This window comes from Choristoneura fumiferana, chromosome 10 (assembly GCF_025370935.1).
Source record: "Choristoneura fumiferana chromosome 10, NRCan_CFum_1, whole genome shotgun sequence".
Taxonomy (NCBI): Eukaryota; Metazoa; Arthropoda; class Insecta; order Lepidoptera; family Tortricidae; genus Choristoneura; species Choristoneura fumiferana.
In genome coordinates, this window is record NC_133481.1 from 4,506,213 (window position 1) to 4,520,932 (window position 14,720).

At 37.7% G+C, this 14,720-nt stretch overlaps 3 protein-coding genes across 3 annotated transcripts; 2 read left to right on the plus strand and 1 right to left on the minus strand.

The window, feature by feature from the left end:
- Window positions 1-65: 65 nt before the first annotated feature.
- Window positions 66-6,458, plus strand: LOC141431870 (hsc70-interacting protein-like; the record flags this gene model as incomplete). Its single annotated transcript, XM_074093152.1, is given in 6 exon segments — window positions 66-277; window positions 720-829; window positions 2,504-2,663; window positions 4,005-4,193; window positions 4,436-4,559; window positions 5,746-6,458. Coding segments are annotated over 6 exon segments (872 nt in total), but the record flags the coding sequence as incomplete, so codon positions are not given.
- A 784-nt stretch (window positions 6,459-7,242) lies between these two features.
- Window positions 7,243-9,637, minus strand: LOC141431874 (large ribosomal subunit protein mL38-like). Its single transcript, XM_074093155.1, has 4 exons — window positions 9,313-9,637; window positions 8,281-8,846; window positions 7,821-7,982; window positions 7,243-7,560 (listed from the first exon to the last, which is right to left on the minus strand). Exons 1-4 carry the CDS (start codon window positions 9,492-9,494, stop codon window positions 7,286-7,288), a joined length of 1,185 nt encoding a protein of 394 aa, XP_073949256.1. The 5' UTR covers window positions 9,495-9,637; the 3' UTR covers window positions 7,243-7,285.
- A 409-nt stretch (window positions 9,638-10,046) lies between these two features.
- LOC141431876 (lysine-specific demethylase 5-like) lies at window positions 10,047-14,429 on the plus strand. Its single transcript, XM_074093157.1, has one exon. The coding sequence runs from the start codon at window positions 10,395-10,397 to the stop codon at window positions 12,828-12,830; it is 2,436 nt and encodes an 811-aa protein (XP_073949258.1). The 5' UTR covers window positions 10,047-10,394; the 3' UTR covers window positions 12,831-14,429.
- Window positions 14,430-14,720: the final 291 nt, after the last annotated feature.

The following is a 14,720-nucleotide window of genomic DNA, read 5'->3' on the forward strand; positions in this document are numbered from 1 at the left end:
ATCGAGATTTAAAAAAAGCCTACAAGACATCCTTAAATATAAGTTTTTATTTATTTACAAACTAGGTGTCATAGAAGCGGATCCCATTGATGATTCACAAGTAATGGGGGACCAGGAGAAGGAAACCACAGATGAAGAGAGGGACCAGTCGGACGAGAAGAGGTCGGAAGCCATGAGAGCCTTCTCGGAGCAGAACTTCGAGGAAGCTATTAAACTGTACTCTGAAGCTATTGTGTTGAACCCGCAGAGCGCTTTGCTGTTTGCTAAAAGAGGACAGGTACTCATTTTAATTATTCTGTAGTATTAATGGGAACTGATTGAGAATAAATGCAAGATTGCTTGCCAAAACATGTTCGTGTATTTTGAGAGGCTTAATGTAGGTACAAAGGTGTAAGGATTTTTGTTTTTATATATTTTCAAAGATTTGTGAAGCAATCACTATGAAATTTCATATTTTTGTTGCGTGTTGTCTGGTCGGCTTCCGGTATGATTCATACAAGCATGGGTAAATTTGCGCTGGATTTTCACAGACTTTAAAAGAGGAAGTTGTTCTCAATTTCGTTATGTATAATGTTTTTGGTTTTTATCTTAAAATTCCATCATTTATGAACCGCGGTCGGAACAATTTCTGCTAGAAACTTTCTAGCTCTTTCTCTAAATGTTGGTTTTATGAAACGATATTACTTATACGATTAATTTGTACCATTCTCTGTTTTTAGGTGTATCTCAAACTGAACAAACCTAATGCGTGTATCAAGGACTGCACAAAGGCATTAGAACTGAACTGTGACAGTGCGGCTGCTTATAAGTTTCGCGGGAGAGCATACAGGTTGGTTCATTTCATATTTAGTGTTTATATGGATTGTGTCGATAGATTAGAACCCTGCGGTATCGATCTCACGCATGACCGATTCCAATAAGCGCCCGCCATACATGTCTTGGAAATATTCTTGTTTATAGCATTTATTGTAATTAAATTGGTTCACGGGGAGGGTTCATGTTAACCCGCCCGACAAAGGTACTTTCTCCTCCATCAAAATACCTCTTAGTCAGTGGCGTGCCTAGGGTATCAGACTATGGCAAGCCGAGAGATATAATTTAGTATTTTTTTTTATAATTTAATGTACCTACATCCAGCTTGTTGCCGTAAACTTCAAACTGAAGGCATGCTATTACTAGATAGAATTTTACAGACATACACTTGGAGTCCACACAAGGGACAATTTGGTCTGTTTCCGAGCTCATTATCTCCCACAGGCACTGCACTTTACACCACACTAGAACCAGAATACCTAAGCACTTATTTATTTTTTGAAATGATTGCATCAAATCACAACGCTACCTACGCTACGGCCCACGGTTCGAAATAAACAATCATGAAGTTAGTTAGAAGTTATTCATCTCGCCCGCGCACTCGCGTCGCGTTCCAAACCAAACGCAACAAACTTCACACCGTAAGCCAGATTCAAAATTGCACAGAAAGTGCTATACATAGATATTTGCAAAACTAACGTTTTCCTAAGTATGAAGAGAAGAGAGCGTTTGGAAGCCCCGTAAAAGCCCACGAGAGCGAGCGAGATGTCATGCTATTTATAATGTACGCCACTATCGCGGCGTAGACTCGCCGCGCCGCCGCTGGTCGCAATCAGCGCCACTAGCCAAGCCATCCGCGGATTACGCAATTTTTAGTATTTTACGTAAAATAAAGCGCGCTAAATTATTGAAGTGATTTTATTCGAACTTTTTTTCTCGTTTGGACGTTGTTCGGTTTATAAGGCAAGCCCGGCTTTTGGGCTTCTATGTAAGGATCGCCACTGCTCTTAGTTTCAGAAATACTTATTCTTTCAGATTTACCTAAAGTTATAAATAAGGCTATGGTATCCTATAAACGCCATTGAGCGTTTACGACGTCCCGCCGTTCGCGGCTTCACAATGTTTACTATTGAAAATCGTCTAAGCGTGAGTCGGTCTTAGGAAAAAAATTATAACTTAGTAATTTGTTTGTCAATATAGATGTAGTGAAAAAGTTTTTACACAGAGTCAGTAGCTGCATTTTATTCCATCCTAATATAAACATGCAACCGACTGTTTGATGGACCTGTAAAGAACCCTTAGTGCGCGAGACCAACTCGCGCTTGGCCGCTTTTTTTACTCCCGACGCAAAAAGGGGGGGTGTTAAGTTTCACCTCAATGTCTGTCTGTGGCTTCGTTTTGAGATACTAAACTTTTAAATACTATTTCGAGGCTTTGTCAACTTTTCTAACTTGTTATGCAGTTCCTCTGCATTCTACAACAGTTAATTCTTTTTTTGGTGCGCTTAATATGCGACCCCGTATATTTCGACCTGCAATAAACGATACCAAATATACTAATGGCAGACCTGATAATTGAAGCCCTTATGGCAATTACATGAGGATTTGAATTATCAGGGCGTAGGTACATTTTTTGTTAACGGGTCGACAATTACAGATCGTACTTTAACCACGTCCTTTTTTATTTCCAGGCTTCTTGGCAAGTTTGAAGAGGCCTCGCATGATCTCTGCGAGTCGTTGAAGATCGACTACGACGACCAGACCAACGAATGGCTGAATGAGGTGAAGCCTAACGCTGAGAAGTTGCGCCAGCACAAGCTGACTGTACAGCGCAAGAAGGAGGAGAAAGAAGTGAGTACAGTTAACCAGGTTATAAATGAACTAAAAACAATCAGTTTGCTCGGCTACCTTATGACAGCTTGATGGTAAGAGATCACCACCGCCCATATAGACACCTGCAACACCAGGGGGATTGCAGATGCGTTGCCAACCTAGAGGCCTAAGATGGAATACCTCTAGTGCCAGTAATTTCACCGGCTGTCTTACTCTCCACGCCGAAACAACAGTGCAAGCACTTCTGCTTCACGTCAGGATTAGCGAGCAAGATGGTGGTAACAATCCGGGCGGACCTTGCACAAGGTTCTACCACCTGCAAAAGCTACATTCATACAACAAATGTGTTCATGTAGCTACCCAAAATGTTTTTAGGGTACCTCCCATAGACGTAAAGTGGGGGTGATTTTTTTTTTCTCATCCAACCGTTGGGGTATCGTTGTATAGGTCTTTGCTAAGACAATTTTTCGATTCAGTGATTTGTTTGCGAAATATTAAACTTTAAAGGGAAAATTTTCATTAAATTCGAGCGTCCTCCCCCCCTCTAAAATCTAAACCGGTGGGTGGAAAAATTTGATGGTAGTAAGTACATCAATCTTACAAGGAAAACTATAACGGCTAAGTTTGCTTGAAAACTATTAGTAGTTTAAGAGTAAATAGCAGCCTAAGGTATAAAATATACCTAAACTTGGAAGGCTCCGTATAAAATACAAAATCCTTAGAAAAATATTACTAAATTTATTCGTAATGGCTACGGAACCCTATTTTGGTTGTGTTCGACACGCTCTTGGCAGGTTTTTTTTTATTATGATAGGCAAACGAGCATGCGGGTCTGATGGAAAATGTAGGTACCAATAACCTAACCAACAAAAAGTTGGAAACCCCCGACTTTGTCACTTCAAAGTTCAATATCTCAAAAACGGCTGAATCGATTTTGATGAAACATGTCTAAGAACCATCGCTAGAAAACCTGCTTTCAAATAAAATAAAACGCATTCAAATCAGTCCTTCCGTTTAAGAGTTACGGTGCCACAGACAGACACACACAGATACACAGACACACATAGCGGTCAAACTTATAACATTCTGTTGCCGGTCAGTTATTAAGCTGCGTTTCCACCAATAATGTGCAAGGAATGTGTTTTTCATTACCCAATAGAAACGCTTCATCTACCTCGCCTCGCGAAGCTCATCTCTGGTGGAAACAGCTGAGCGCAGCGAGGCGAGGTAAATGAAGCGTTCATATCGGTTAATGAAGAATACATACCCCGCAACACATCTGTGCATTGCACATCATTGGTGGAAAAGGAACTTTAAGCTTGTGTTATATCATGTTCTTGAAAAAAAAAAAAATTGTAGCATCAAGACAAGTTGCGTAGAGCTCGCAATGCGCAAGAAGCGCGCGCTCGGGCAGCGCAGGCGCAGGCCGAGGCACCCGGCGGCGGTTTCGGCGGTTTCCCCGGAGCGGGAGGCTTTCCCGGCGCTGGCGGCGGCATGCCCGACCTCACCACTCTGCTGAGCGATCCCGAAATAATGGCTCTCATTCAGGTGAGCTATTTTTAGGGTTCCGCAGGAGAAAGGGCCAAACGGAGCCCTATTGTGACTTGTGTCCATCTGAATATGCCTGCGAAATACCTATAACAGAACACTAATGGAAAGCATACATTTTGTAGAAGTTCCACATGCTAATTTGAAGTTTTTGCTAGGCGACATGACGGTTTTGTTATGGCGTATTATGCCGCTTTAACCTCATTTCTATTACATATTTTAAACCCGGTTTCCATGCACAGGACCCCGACGTAGCAATGGCGTTCCAAGACGTATCGTCCAACCCGGCCAACTTTGTCAAGTACCAGAACAATCCCAAGGTGGCTGCTGCCATCGAAAAATTACAAAACAAGTTCTTCTCTGCTGGTATGTAACTATAATCGGAATAGCCGTGAGAGGTATTCGAGCGATTTGGACCAGTTCAATGGAGCAGTGAATATTATTTTGAGGTGTCCGGTATCGGAAGATGCAGTACGAATTTACAGGTTCATCAAGCACTCCTTTGCAGCCAGATAATCTGGACATTGCAGGAGAAGTGTTTGATGAATGTGGCCATCGAGTCTTCCAATGAGGCTGGCATAGTCACACAGGTGCACCTAAGCCTCGCAAAAAAAAATAGAAAATAAAGTGTACACACAAACACTGTCCTACTGTTTGGAAATTGTTTACACTTACCTACCCAACTTTATTTTCACTTTTTAGGGTCCCGTACCCTTTGGGTAAAAACGGGACCCTATTACTAAGACTCCACTGCCTGTCTGTCACCAGGCTGTATCTCATGAGCCGTGATAGACAGTTAAAACAGAATAAAATAAATATTTAAGTGGGGCTCCGGATACAACATACGTGATATTTTGCCGTTTTTTGCTCGTTAACGGCAACAGGTAGACGCTTGAAATATTCACAGAATATTTAGTTGTATTGTATATTCACTTAAAATAAATGTTTAAGGGAGGCTCCCATACAACAATCGTGATTTTTTTGCTAATGTCTAATGTTGTATAGATAATGGTACAGAACCCTTCGTGCGCGAGTCTGAGTCGCACCTGGCCGGTTTTTTCCCATCGTGTCGTTTATTTAACAGAACTTCGTTTATGGAATCCTTAACATCCCAATTTATACCTCTCGCTACAAGCATCTTCCTTATTCACTTTCCTCAATATATATACAGGACGATTACTTGGAGTTAACACTTGACAGATGGGCGTGCCTTCAGTCAATTTTCAACTTTGAGGTCATACAAATAAAATAGTTTTTACATAATCTGTAAACGTGGGTAGCGGTATACAAAAAATGGCTTTATTTGTATGAAGTCAAAGTTGAAAATTGACTGAAGGCACGCCCATCTGTCAAGTGTTAACTCCAAGTAATCGTACTGTAATTCAATAGCATCCTTTATCTCCAAAAAATAATATAAAAATATGGTATTCGTAAATATATTAAATTTTAATTTTAGCCGATTTTCTACCTGCTCTGACTTTCCATATTCCAAATGAAAAGAGGCAACACTAAAAGCCCATGTTCAGCCAATTGAAAAAACTTTTTTTTTTAGGATTCGGCGGCGGCGCTGGTGCTGCCCCTGGGGCGGGACCCCAGCCCCCGACAGACGATGACGTCGGTCTCGACTAAACCTCAACAAAACGCCATTTAACCTTAAACTTACTATAATGTAAAGTTCACATGTACATGCATACATAGGTAGTTATTAACCTAAATTTCTGCTAATCGAGTCAAAGTTTACAGATTGTTTTGTCTAAAAAGTTTTTGTCGGTATGCGTGTTCCTCTCTTATCGCCTTAATAAGAGAGACGTCATGAGCAACTGAATATCAGCGTTTCTGGTAAGCATGTCTATAAACTAAGTACGTGAACTTTTTGCGCTCGCTGAAACGCGTATGCCTAGGGATTAAGCCACGGAATGTGTATTTTTTTTTTAATGCTGAGACTGTTTATTGTTATGGGTATATTATGGTAACTCTGGTGGGGGTGCTTGTGATAGTTGCCCACAACATGAATTGTATTTGTATGCATTTACTAAAAATAAAAAATCTATTTTCAGTAGATAATCGACATTGTGTGGCGACTATAATTATAAATTTGTAAAATTAGTCTCATCATATAGTTTTAGAATTACAGAGTCCATGTAAAGATGATGCAGCTAAAAATTCCAAAGTCGGTTGTCTTTACATTAGTTTAGTTTTAAATCCTGTTTTATTTACTTTGATTATGCTGTTTATTTTCGTAATAAATAATATCTTGAAATTTAATTTGTCTTAATAATTGCATTCCTTTAGGCCGCCCTCACTTTCACTCGCTGATATTTAATTAAAAACCACAGCAGTGGTCTTCCACACACTTTTCGACTTACTGTCGAAACTTTGAACATGAAACTACCGTGAGATTCACTCTTGGTGAAATAAACTGGATTAGTCACGTCGTAATCGAGTTTAGCCCGAAATTTTTCAGTAAGTAATTCGTAGCCGTCCGCAGCTGCAGCTACTGCAAAACGCGCAGTGCGCGCCACCGCTCTGCTCGCGTGACTTAAAACGTAGTGTTTATATTCTCTTTGGCGTGACTGCTCGACGCAGCTAATTCCGGCACACAACTACCCACGTTTTCATCGACATTTTTATTATTATCCTCAAATGTAGGGAAGCACACAGCACTCATAACTCCATAAAGCCACGTTCACACTAACCGTTAACGCAAACGAGTCTATTTCGTGACCGAAATTCGCAATAATTACGCCTGCCGTTTCAATCACAGGTTAACAATAGTTAACATGAAAAACAGTTACTTATTTAACAATTATCAGACAAGATTCTGCGATTTCGTCTGCAAATAATTCATTTATCGCTATCCCGTGGGAATTGCAATTTGCTAGGATAAATCTATCTCCATCCAAACCAATTCTCATCAAAATCGGTTAACATAGCACAATCGATTAACAAACTTCGCAAAATATCTCATTTATAATAAGTAGGATTAGAGAAGTTTCTGATATTTCTTATACATACAATAATCAAGGACCTTTACAATATAACAATAAAATACACTAGCAATACACTTTATTGCAAATAATAATAACTACACTTTAAACATCATTGATTCTTCCCCAGCTCATCCTAATTTTCTTCTCATGCAGTTTAAGCCAGGAAGGCATGTTTTTAGGCAATGCATGGGCATTGGGGAACCTTAGCCGAGAAGCGGGCTTCTGGAAGGGATCCACATCATTCAGTTTACGGAGTAAATATTCCTTGTTAATTTGTTTCGGGTCCCGGTATTTGTCCATGTAGAGATTGAAAGGCTCCTTCTTAGGGAACCATTTTTGAGGTTTTATATATGGTTCAGGGAAGTCATACTCATATACTGAAATAAATAGAAACAAATAAATTTAAAACACACTTGTTTACCACAAGATAAATCTCACTTTTGGTGAATATTGTTTCAGTAATTACACATTCAATGTAACATCGAAAAGAAATAACAATCATTCTGGATATGTGGAATGTTAGAAACAATATAAAATGCAACCAATATTTTTTTAAACACATCTGTAGCTGTGGTTTTTTTAGTGCACTGTCAATGTATGAGAAAAAAAAGACCACAAAAAGAGAAGTATTTCTCACCTGGTTCCTTCATATTCAGTACATTGTGGAAATAGTCTTTGACCGAGCTGTCCCAGTCCGTTTGGTAGAATGCAAGACCTGCTGGAGTAATTTTGTCCTGGTACTTTTGGTACCATGATCGGCTTTCAAAAGTGCGGCTCTCAAGTGGTGAGGATGATGATACTGCAATTTTTTTTTTATCACAAAAAAAACATTTGTCTAGCTGTTTTAGTGTGGAGGAGAAATATCCACACTTGATAAGCTTTCACATTTATATTATTAAAGAGAGTGAGAGAATAATATTACTAGTGAGATACCTACAGCCAAAACTGTCTATAACGACAATGAAAAGACAGCAATACTTGGTTGTTAAGGACAGTCATTATAACCTGTGTTAATTTGGTATACATTTTTATTAATGATGTTGTTATAAACGGTTTTGACTGTATACTGCAAATTTTTTAAACTCTTTTTGTCTTACCTTGAGGTAGATCATAAATCATTCTTTCATTTTGCTTGTACAACACAAACACATATCTGTGGTACCCCGTGCCTTTTAATGGAAATGGTTGTAAATATTCAACTAATCTGTCACCCTTTTCAATATGATTTCCCGGTATATTAGCAATAAACCAGTGTACATATTCTTTATCGTTTTCGTTTAGGTGACCATCCAGACTTGACAGAACTAGAGTCCACATAGTATTACCATCTGACTCGTAACTAACAGTGGGGCTGTTAAGTGCTTCAGAAGGTTTAATAACATTCCCACAGTAAACAGGCAAAGCCTTCTCTTTTAAATCATAAAATATGTCCAAATTTTTGAATGGCACAAAGTACCCTTCACCATAAAGATGCTCGAATATGCCATAGTGTTCCGCAACCTGCTTCTTATGGTGTGGACCTAGTGTATTCAGCCATTCATTCCTAACTTCATCTAGGTTAACCTTCAGCTGATGATTACGAGCAAGCTGTTCTAAATTCTTGTCGCTTTTTACCTTCTTCATGTGATCTAACCTTGCATCTCTAAGCTCCGACGATGAGTTCCTGTAACCCAATTTTTTGACTTAAATAAATAATTAAATATCATGGGACACTGACACCAATTAACCTAGTCCCAAACTAAGCAAAGCTATGGATACTAGCAATAACTTATTTAATAATATCGGGAGCAAGCAACATTACCTATACTTTTGCAAAATGTGTTTCCCAATTAAGTGGTGGTTTTGTTCTGATAGTAGTTTGTAGGAATCCCTAAACTAAGAAAAGCTTGTACTATGAATACTAGGCAACAGATAAACATACTTATATAGATAAATACATACTTAAATACATATTAAACATCCAAGACCCGAGAACAAACATACGTATTATTCATACAAATATCTGCCCCGGCCGGGAACCTCAAGCTTCGTAGGTTCTCTAACCACTTGGCCATCCGGTCGTCTAAACTTAAGAAAGCAAGTTTACATAAGCTTTATTTTATAGGAATAAACACACTTAAGCAGCTTACTTAGGTCGTGGAAAGCCGATGTCGATTCTGGTAGTGTATAGTTCATCTTTGTAATTGAGTTCATCCAATCGTTCTTTCAAAGTGCGGCAAAATATAGGTGCTTTACCGCGAACTCTGTGGCCTAGCCTGACTTGTTGTAATTGCACATTGGATATACAAGCTTTGCGAAGTGTGTTTAACATTTTTCTGGGTCCAAACAATAATCCACAATAATTGTTTAATCGTTTTCAATTACACCTTATTCATTCTTATTTTATTAATTAATAGTGTTCTGTAGGTTAGGTTTCTATTTGTCTGATCTGACAGAATTTGAATGACAGAGACGGTAATGACAATCAGTGACAGCAGGCAGACAGTAAAAGTTCTGCTGAAAGCGTTTGAGTTGAATCGAACGCAGTAGATGCCACGATATAATATTATTATTATTATAATGTAGGATACCTATTGCTAATTCAAAAAAACGTGATTTCGTCAAAACCATTCACTTCATTATTTTTTGTTTTCATTGAAAATTGGAGAATTGCTAGCAAAACGTTCCTTAGCAATAATTTTTACTAAGCTATAAGCGCTTCATCGCCTTACCAAAGCTACTAAAACCAAAATAAGTGCCGGCTCGGCTGTGTGTGTGTAGAAAAAAAAAGTAAAGAGGAAGAGGATCGACGGCATTCGACGGTAAAGAAATAATGATTATATTGCCCATGCCCATGCCCATTATGTTACGTTAGTTCCAGAATACGGACACGCACGGGTTTTGTGTACTAAAATTTGCCCGACATCAATCAATATCAATATTTCATTCAGAAGCACATCGCGTCTTTGAAGTGTACTAATAATCGTGTAGTGTTTATTATTTGAGTGTTTGTACTATATATGTGTAATTAAATCAATGATATCTAAAAATCTGTGGACATTTAGTTTTATTATCGCAAGATAATGAAGATCTAAGGAGCCATTTACACATGGCGAGAAGTCACGTAGACTTTGTTGTTTAGTGAAATATGTGGAACGCTTTGCAACGTGTGAAATAGTGAACAATACGTATAAATAACTATTTGCGCGGATAATAATTTGTACGTACAGAAATGGATAGCAAAATAATTCAGAAAAATGCTATGCAAAAAACGGCTGAGTTTACTTTCACTGCGCCGCCAGAGGCTCCTGTATTTGAGCCTACAGCAGAAGAATTCATGGATCCTCTCGGCTACATTGCTAAGATCCGACCCGTTGCTGAAAAAACTGGCATATGCAAAATAAAGCCTCCTGCGCGCTGGCAACCACCATTTTCATTAGACGTAGATAAATTAAAATTTGTCCCACGGATTCAGAAAGTTAACGAGTTGGAAGCCATTACTCGATTGAAACTTTTGTTTCTTGAAAAAATTCTGAAGTTTTGGGATCTTCAAGGATCTCCTTTGAAAATTCCAATGATCGAGAACAAAACATTGGATTTGTACTGTCTTAAATTCTGGGTAGACGAAGAAGGCGGATTTGAAAATTGTAACACACCGAAAAAATGGCGTAAAATTGCTCACTCCATGGGATACAGTCAGAATGCCAATACAATGAATTTTCTCAGAAATAATTACGAAAAAATTCTTCTACCTTACGAAATTTTCGAAAAAAGTAAAGCTGATATATTAAAGACTGTTAAAAAGACCGAAATGAAAGAAGAGAACGACACAAACAAACCAGCAACATTTCGTGAAGTGCCACTAGAGTCTATTAAAAAACAGGAAGTTGAAAATGATATGCAGGATGAGAAACCTCACACCAGTATTAAAAAAATGAAGACAGGGTCTGACATAAAATCAGATGTGGACTTCTCTACTACAAAAACTGAAACAGAAGAAATGAAATGTAATAGAGAACTGAGAAGACTTGCTTGCTATGGCCCAGGTCCAAAAATGCCTGGACTCAATGATGAGGAGTTTGACATAACAAAGTCAAGGAAGAGGCCTAGGTATGAAATGGATCCTTTAGCTATATATACATGCGCCATTTGCCAAAAAGACAACAGGGATGACTTGCTCTTGATTTGTAATGGCTGCTCAGATACTTACCATACATTTTGCCTCAGGCCCCCTCTCACTTCGGTGCCAGAAGGAGATTGGCGTTGTCCCTGCTGTATAGCAGAGGAAGTGCACAAACCTGCTGAAGCATTTGGGTTTGCACAAGCAGAGAGGGAATACACCTTACAACAATTTGGAGAAATGGCAGACAAGTTCAAATCTGATTATTTTGGAATGTCTGGACATCTCGTGCCTACTACAGTAGCAGAGAAAGAGTTTTGGAGAATTATTTCATCTGTTGAAGAAGACGTGACAGTAGAATATGGTGCAGACTTGCATTCTATGGACCATGGTTCAGGGTTCCCAACAAAGTCTTCTTTAAATCTCTACCCAGGTGATCAAGAATATGTTGATTCCGGTTGGAATTTAAACAACCTTCCAGTATTAAATGGCTCTGTGTTAAGATTTATTAATGCAGACATATCTGGGATGACAGTCCCATGGATGTATGTAGGCATGTGTTTTTCAGCATTTTGCTGGCATAATGAAGATCACTGGAGTTATTCCATCAATTATTTGCACTGGGGAGAAGCTAAAACCTGGTATGGTGTACCTGGAAGTGGTGCAGAGTTGTTAGAAAAGGCTATGAAAGCTGCAGCACCTGATCTTTTCAAATCCCAACCTGACTTACTTCATCAATTGGTCACTATAATGAATCCTAACATACTGATGGCTGCTGGTGTGCCTATCTACAGAACTGACCAACAAGCAGGAGAGTTTGTGGTCACTTTTCCAAGAGCTTATCATGCTGGTTTTAACCAAGGCTATAATTTTGCTGAAGCTGTGAACTTTGCACCCCCAGATTGGCTAAAGGTTGGCAGAGATTGTATCACACATTACAAGAACTTGAAGAGATTCTGTGTTTTTTCACATGATGAGTTAATTTGCAAAATGGCTTTGGAAGGTGATCGACTGGACCTAGAGACTGCATTGGAAACACAAAAAGAATTAGTCCAAGCGACTCGAGATGAAGGAAACTTAAGAGCCTTGATAGCAAACAAAGGGTTGAAGAATGTCTGCAGGACTGCATTTGAACTCCTTGGTGATGATGAGCGATTATGTGAAGTGTGCAAAACAACCTGTTTCTTGTCTTCCGTTTACTGCTCCGAGTGCAAATTTATGGCTTGCTTGCTGCATGCAGAACAGGCTTGCCAATGTTCCTTAGGAAAGAAAACACTCAATTATCGTTATGATATGGATGAACTGCACATCATGCTGCAGACAATAGATTTCAGAGTCAACAGTTTTGACAAATGGATGACTGAAACAAAAAATATTTTGCTTCCAACAGCACCAGATATTGGACGACTTCAGAAACTGAAGAATCTTGTTGATGAAGCAGATGAACTTAAAATACCAAAGTGTACATTATTGTCTCAGTTGAAGGAGGAATATACTAAAGCAACAGATAATGTTGAACCAATTGTTATAGAATTAGATGATGATTGAGCATCTGAAACAAAATATTTTAGTACAAAAGTAATTTTAAGTAAGAATTCTCTTATAAAATAGATAATAAACTGCACAGTAGATGTAGATTATCGACTTTGTGTTTTAATATAGACTGGAGTAAAGTTTATTAATAAATAAATATTTTAATGCAGCTTTAGAAACTTTTGTTTATCAGTTAATTATTTATGTCTACAAACTAAAGATTTCCCATGAAGGGGTAGTTTACTATAAGCAAGTGTATTGTGTATAATTACATCAATACCGAAGGACTTTTTCCATTAATTTACTAGTGTAACCCACATTTTCAATACAAATGTAGACTTTAAATGTATAAATAATTACTTAACAAGACATTAAAATTTCTTTTGTACAAAATAATGTATACTTAAGTATTTGGTATTTTGAAGTAAAATTATCATTTATTTGAAAATATCTACAACCAAATAAACTGTTATTTAAAGCAGAATTACGGATTAAGTATTTAAGCAGCAGATTTAAGCACTCACTGGTTCATAATATAAATGTGACTGTCGCATACAACAAACAAATCATCACAAATGATTGTGCATGAAAGCTAGATACTTAAGATATTTCTTATGATATCTAGCTCATCAGCAGTTAATATGGCAATCAGCTTTTTGTATGGAACACATTTTAATATTTTGTAATCATCAATGTGTTGATGAATCATCACAATATAGAATTTTGCATGTGTCTTGGTTTCCTAATTTATTGTCTGGTTAAACAACAATCATTAATGTCCTTGGATCATTTACACCACCCTTTCTTTCTGTGGAAACAAATTTATATTATATTCATTATAAGGTATCAAATCCCACCGAATTGTAATAATTCACAAATAGGTGTAGGGACATAGAAGGAAAGTAAAAAAACTCAGTTCTATTTTTTTATTTAGAAATTGATATTGATCTCATCATTATTAGAAGTTAACTTTCATTGATTCATTAAGATCATCTCTGCTGCAGCACTGGCGTTTGCTTTAAGACTAATGAAACATTAAGGATTGTAAGATAGCCTAATCTATAATGTACCTAATGTTAATTGCAATATTATGAATCACAAGAATTAATCATTAACAGCTATGTTTTTTTTTTTTGTAAACTGAATTCCTATGTGTAGGTATTATGCGGTAACTAGTTTAGTAAATGATATGTAAGGCTATGTCATATTATTTGGCATAATATGTGTTATTGTATTTGTATATTTGCCTGTTAAGTTATGTAGGACATAGCCAGTATTTCTATTTATTGTAATTTGGTACTTGTAAACTCATAAATAGTATATTGATGATCAGGTAGAGACTAATCTCTGTTTCGTTTTGTGAACTTATGCCATTGTGGGACTGAATGTTTGAGTTGTGTTTAGTTTTTAAATAAATTGACTGAATCATGGGTTTCTGCGTAGTAATTAACAATATTCCAGTTGTGTGATTTGTACTGTGATTGAAGGATTTTGTTTATTTTATGAATGAGACAGAACACGTAGAACTAGAAAAACTTTGATGAAATGAAGTTGATTGAGTATTAAAAAAAATATAAATGTTAAAATGAGTAATTATAATCTTCTAAGTCCATACTGATTAGTTTTATTTCATACTAGCTGTTCCTTGCGACCCTGCATGCGCATGCCTTGCGATGCCATAAAAAAAAAACGAGAGGTTACGTGGGCCTCTATACCTACAAAGTGGTGTTTTCTCAGACCAACCGAGGGGCGTCTTGTAGTCTGTTTTGGTGTGATTTTAAGCGCCTGTTTCACCATCCATTGATTAATTTATTTGACGGATAAATGTGACGCCGTCTTTGTTTGTTTTATTAAAAGACTGAGACGGCATCACATTTATCCGTCATAAAATTAATCAATGGGTGG

Coding starts and splice junctions, on each gene's coding strand:
- LOC141431874 (XM_074093155.1), bottom strand. CDS start 9,494: ATGTTAAACACACTTCGCAAAGCTTGTATATCCAATGTGCAATTACAA. Junction 7,983..8,280: donor GATTTATGATCTACCTCAAG/GTAAGACAAAAA, acceptor AAAAAATTGCAG/TATCATCATCCTCACCACTT. Junction 7,561..7,820: donor ACTGAATATGAAGGAACCAG/GTGAGAAATACT, acceptor TATTTATTTCAG/TATATGAGTATGACTTCCCT.
- LOC141431876 (XM_074093157.1), top strand. CDS start 10,395: ATGGATAGCAAAATAATTCAGAAAAATGCTATGCAAAAAACGGCTGAG.